The following is a 5213-nucleotide window of genomic DNA, read 5'->3' as shown; positions in this document are numbered from 1 at the left end:
ATGTGGCCGAACACTACTACTTCTTCATTCCTGCTTATGGGCTTCCCTGGAATGGAGAAGGCACACCGCTGGATCTCCATCCCCTTATCGGTGGCCTACATCTCCATAATTCTTGGCAATGGCACCCTACTCTTTCTCATTAGGGATGACCATAACCTCCACGAGCCCATGTACTATTTCTTAGCCATGTTGGCAGCTACAGATCTTGGAGTGACATTGACTACGATGCCCACAGTGCTGGGTATTCTCTGGTTAAATCACAGGGAGATTGGCCAGGCGGCCTGCTTCTCTCAAGCCTACTTTATCCATACCTTCTCTGTTGTGGAGTCAGGGGTCTTGCTTGCCATGGCCTATGACCGATTCATTGCCATCTGCAAGCCCTTAAGATATACCTCCATCCTCACTGACACCAGGGTGATGAAGATCGGAGTGGGCGTATTGACTAGGGCTGGCCTGTCCATCATGCCAATAATCGTTCGCCTGCACTGGTTTCCCTACTGTCGATCGAGTGTACTCTCTGCATTCTGTCTGCACCAAGATGTCATCAAGCTCGCCTGTGCTGACATCACATTTAACCGTCTGTATCCCGTGGTGGTCGTGTTTGCAATGGGGCTGCTGGATATTTTCATCATCTGTTTCTCCTATGTTTTGATTCTCAAGACCGTCATGGGCATTGCTTCTAGAGTGGAAAGGGCCAAGGCCCTCAACACATGTGTTTCCCATATCTGTTGCATCCTGGTCTTCTATATCACTGTGGTTGGTCTGACATTTATTCATAGGTTTGGAAAGCACATCCCTCATGTGGTTCACATCACAATGAGCTATGTCTACTTCCTTTTCCCTCCTTTCATGAACCCTGTCATCTATAGCATTAAAACCAAGCAAATTCAGATGGGCATACTTCGCTTATTCTCTCTGCCTTCTAGAGTATGACTTCTAGCACATCACTGATCTCCAAGAAATAACTCATGGATCCTGGACAAGCTAGTAAGTAGGATCCATTAGAAAAAGCGATTCTGGTGGAAACCAACCACACTACCTCGTACTTCTAATATCACTTTACCTTGACCATTTAGTCTTAGTTTCTATATGACATGTGTATTTACATTATAAGAACATATCGCCAATGTCTAGCTGTGTACTGATCACTTTCTCAAAGTAACTCACACTCTTTAAGTCTGTGCTATCTGATACATTCACCCATATATGTGTATATGTGTATATTCAACCATATATATAGCATATGCTTATTTGTACATTTGAAAATATACAGTGTGCATAACTGAATTTTGAGTCAAAACCCATCAGATTCCACATTATCCACATGAACTGCCCCTCACCTTATGAAGAACCTTCTGAATTGACCTTCTGTTTTCTTCCTCATCTGCAGCTGTCCACTGTCTAGAAAATTGTACCAACTGAAGAAATAAATGTTACTCTTTCCTGAATTCTGATGTTAACTCCAAGAAAAATGTATCTATGGAAAGACTAGGTGGTCAGAATTTTGGTACAAACATCTCCAGTGTCTGGACTTCCTCACATTGATGTTCAAAGTGACCCATGCTTGCCATTTGTCATAGAAAGGTGATACATTTCCAGAACCTCGATGCTTTATCAATAAGTTATAAAAATGAAGTTATACCTTTATAGTAGTAGTTTCCAGGATAATGGATAATTTTTATCTTGTCAGGCAAATGGTCTGCTGTTTGTGATTTATTTATTCAATTTGGCTATATGTCTTTCTATGGTGTTAAATTTATATTTCTTCTACAATACAGTGTGCTCTCCAGAAAGGTAAGATGACAATACTCTTGTCACTCTATTTCAGAACACCTATATAGTCTTCATAAAGATAGAATGTTTGATTAAATAAATGCATGAAATTTTAAGTGTCTCTCCATGTATGTGTTGTTTCCTCTATGTCTCATTGATTGTATCTATGCATTCAAGATATGGACATCCTACATTGTAGTATCTTTTAATAATCTCAAAAATATAACATCACAACCTCGTAAGTCAGAGTTTTCCTTCCCTTATGGTCTTGAATTCTGGATGATCTATGACACATCAAAGGAAATATTTCTTTCCTTGTCCCGTAGTTCCATTGACACTGAGGCCAGTTTTATGAGACTAATATAAGAGCTATGAGGATAACATTATTTGTTACAAAGTGAGTAAATAGATACATTTGACTGATCTACCAACAATTTTCCCTTTTCATTCTACCCTTCCTTATGTGGTAGCGCTATGGAGACATCAGAGAAAATGCCAAGAAAAATAAAAGACTACATGCTTCAGTTTGTCTTTTTGGAGGTGGATCTTGTAAAACAGAGCAGACTGTGAGGCCACAATGCTGGTCCCAGTGGAACATGTCAAGAGTAACGTGTGTGGTTAGAAAACAATTCTTCTCATTATATTGTCCTTCTATGATCTATTTGTCCACATAGGCTTTATTAGAAATGAAAGTCAAGTCCCGAGAGTTCTCCAAAAGGAAATGAAACAAAAACATTATCCTTTATATTGTTTCATTCCTGCGTTTATGTGATGTTTAGTACTAATAATCTTTCTGGATATGAGGATAATTCCCAAACTGGGAAGTAAGAAGGGACTTTAAGGATGACTATTCCAAAGTTCCAAATCCCAGAAGCTAAGAGGATAGAAAATGAGAAGGAAGACAAAAATGGGCCTTAGAAAGAAGCTTCTGCACAAATGCAGCCCTGAATCTTGCTTTCTGGCCATGAGCGAAAGAGGTGGTCTTTGAATCATGGCCTTCATTCTATCTATGGCAGCTCTGAACAGAAAATTGATGAACAGTCTATAAGTGGCTATAGCGAATCTTGTGGTTTTCGTTGAAATACTTTATATTCTGTCTTTAAGTTTCTCCTGGAAATAAATGATTCATTACATCTTGATGTCACAGCAATTCATGGAAATGTCATTTTTTACAAAAAGGAAAATTTACTAAAGAGAAACTTCCGAGGACCTAAAGATCTACACACACAATTTCCTTACAAAATATCCAACTTGAGATTCAACACCAGCACTCCACTTTTTCTGGGGACTGGCCTGAGAAGGCTTAGAAAAACCTCCTAATTTGATCGCCATCCTATATTCTCTAATCTCCACCTCCATACATCTTGGCAGTGGTTTCCTCATATTTCTAATTAGAAATGAACATAATTCCATGAGCCCACAATTCCACAGGCCTCAAGATGATTTGAACACCATGCCTACAGGGCCATGGAGGGTACAGATAAATCACAAGGAGAGCTTTACTGCACCTCGTACTTCATCCAGTTTTTCTACTGCAGAATTTGGAGTTGTATTTGTCTACGGTTGTCTCACTACCATCCACAATCCACTGAGATAGACCACTATTCTTATTAACACATGTCATGTGAACTGGAATGGAAGTTTTTATGAGGGTATTCATTCTCAAACTGAGGAAAACAGCCTCTCTTCAAACAGGAGTGTTGAGGAAGTTTGATATATGTCCACACACAAAACAATTAAACTGGATCCTTTATCTTATGTGATACACAATAACCAACTTAAAGTATACTAAAGACCTCAACATAAAGCAAGAAACCATAAAACTCCTAGGAAAAAATATGGGAAAAGTTAATTGACATTATCTTTGATATGATTTTTCTTTTGTTGTTGTTGTTGTTATTTTGTGCTTTGTTTGTTTGTTTTTTGGTACCAGGGTCCAAACTCCAGTCCTTGAGCTTTCCAGGCAGCCCGTGGAATCACTGAGCTAAACCCCCAGCCCTTGATATGATTTTTGGTATCTTATTAATTTTGAAGAACATTTTCACTAAAATTTTGCATTGGCAAGTTTTATTCTGATCACTTCCAAAGAGATTTCCACTTTTTTCTAGCCTCCACATTTCTAATAAAACATTTCTCATAGTTTCCTGGTATGTAATAAATCTTTTCTGTGCATACATGTAAGATTTCTGTGTAGTCTTGTTTTCTCCAATTTATATGTTTTTAGTTGTATTTATTTATGTATTGACTTTTTAGTGAAACTTGCTCAAGGTTTGCTACACACATGAAATAATGGATTTATTTCTGACAAACAGTAATAGTAAATAATTCTTCAAACATTGTTTGACCCATTTTCTCCTTTAACCCCAGGGTTCTAATTTTACATGTGGTAAAGAGTAAGGATTTCACATGGCCATGTTTATGCTAGGTTATTTTCTTAATCTTTTCTTTCACTTGGCGTTGCTGACTTGGTGATTTATATTAATGTCTCCAACTTCAGTTATTTTCTTCTGTGTTGTCCAGTCTGCATGTTATTCAATAAATTTTTTTCTGTTTTATCTTCTATTTCTTTTTGCATTTACAGTTTCTAAATATTTCTGGACTTTCCTCATCTCATCCTACAGGAAGATATGTTATGACCAGCAATTGGAAAACTGTTGCCTATGGATAGATGAAAGAAAGTTTCAGTCAAATTCTTTGAGTGAATACTTGTTAGGCAAGAACAGAACCAAGAAACCCTCTTAGACTCCCACTCAAAAGGAATTTGGAATTGCAGGTACAGTGTGGAGTATAACTTGAGACAATTCATGAGAGCTGAAAAAGCAGTACATTGTCACCATTCCACAAATTATTGAAGGCCACCTCAGGACATATTTTCCTTATTGTTCTTTGGTGTGTATAATATGTCACTCATAAAAGGACTTCTGAACTCTGCTGTGCTCCAAGTTGTTGAACTTAGACACCATTCTTGAGATTGCACCTAGAAGATGTGGATAGGCATGTAACAGATATGGCCTGTTTTGTTCAGCTAATCCTGAAAAGCTCCTAAGGAAGCAGGGAGTCTGTTCTTCAGTAGTTCAAAGAAGACTACTTTTCTGGTTTTACCCCTTTGCTTCTGTAGACAACTTATCTGTACATGTTTGATATTACAAACAGGGATCCTGCAGACTTTGAAGTTCATGGCAGTAAGAAGCTTTCCTTTGTATCCCCATGTACGATATTATAGAAACTTTGCCATGCCTGCATATAGCTGGAGCTTAAAAAATGTTTTTTTTCGAGACCCAGGAAGGACCCAAGGACCCCAGAGGGGGTTTTTTTCAGCTGCCTGCCTGCCTGCCTGTCTGCGATCACCCGGCGGCGTGCGCGCGAGCTCCCGGCCTGCGCGAGAGCTCCCGGCCTGCGCGACAACAGACCCAGGAAGGACCCAAGGACCCCAGAGGGGG

At 39.0% G+C, this 5213-nt stretch overlaps 1 protein-coding gene across 1 annotated transcript; it reads left to right on the top strand.

Annotated features, from left to right (window-relative positions):
- LOC104857942 (olfactory receptor 51B6) lies at positions 1-933 on the top strand. Its single transcript, XM_010618007.1, has one exon. It carries the CDS (start codon positions 1-3, stop codon positions 931-933), a length of 933 nt encoding a protein of 310 aa, XP_010616309.1.
- The last annotated feature ends 4280 nt before the right edge of the window (positions 934-5213 follow it).

Source organism: Fukomys damarensis, unplaced genomic scaffold (genome assembly GCF_012274545.1).
Source record: "Fukomys damarensis isolate Sample0158 unplaced genomic scaffold, DMR_v1.0_HiC HiC_scaffold_16, whole genome shotgun sequence".
In the NCBI taxonomy this organism is placed as follows: domain Eukaryota; kingdom Metazoa; phylum Chordata; class Mammalia; order Rodentia; family Bathyergidae; genus Fukomys; species Fukomys damarensis.
This window is presented reverse-complemented; position numbering and strand designations above follow the sequence as displayed.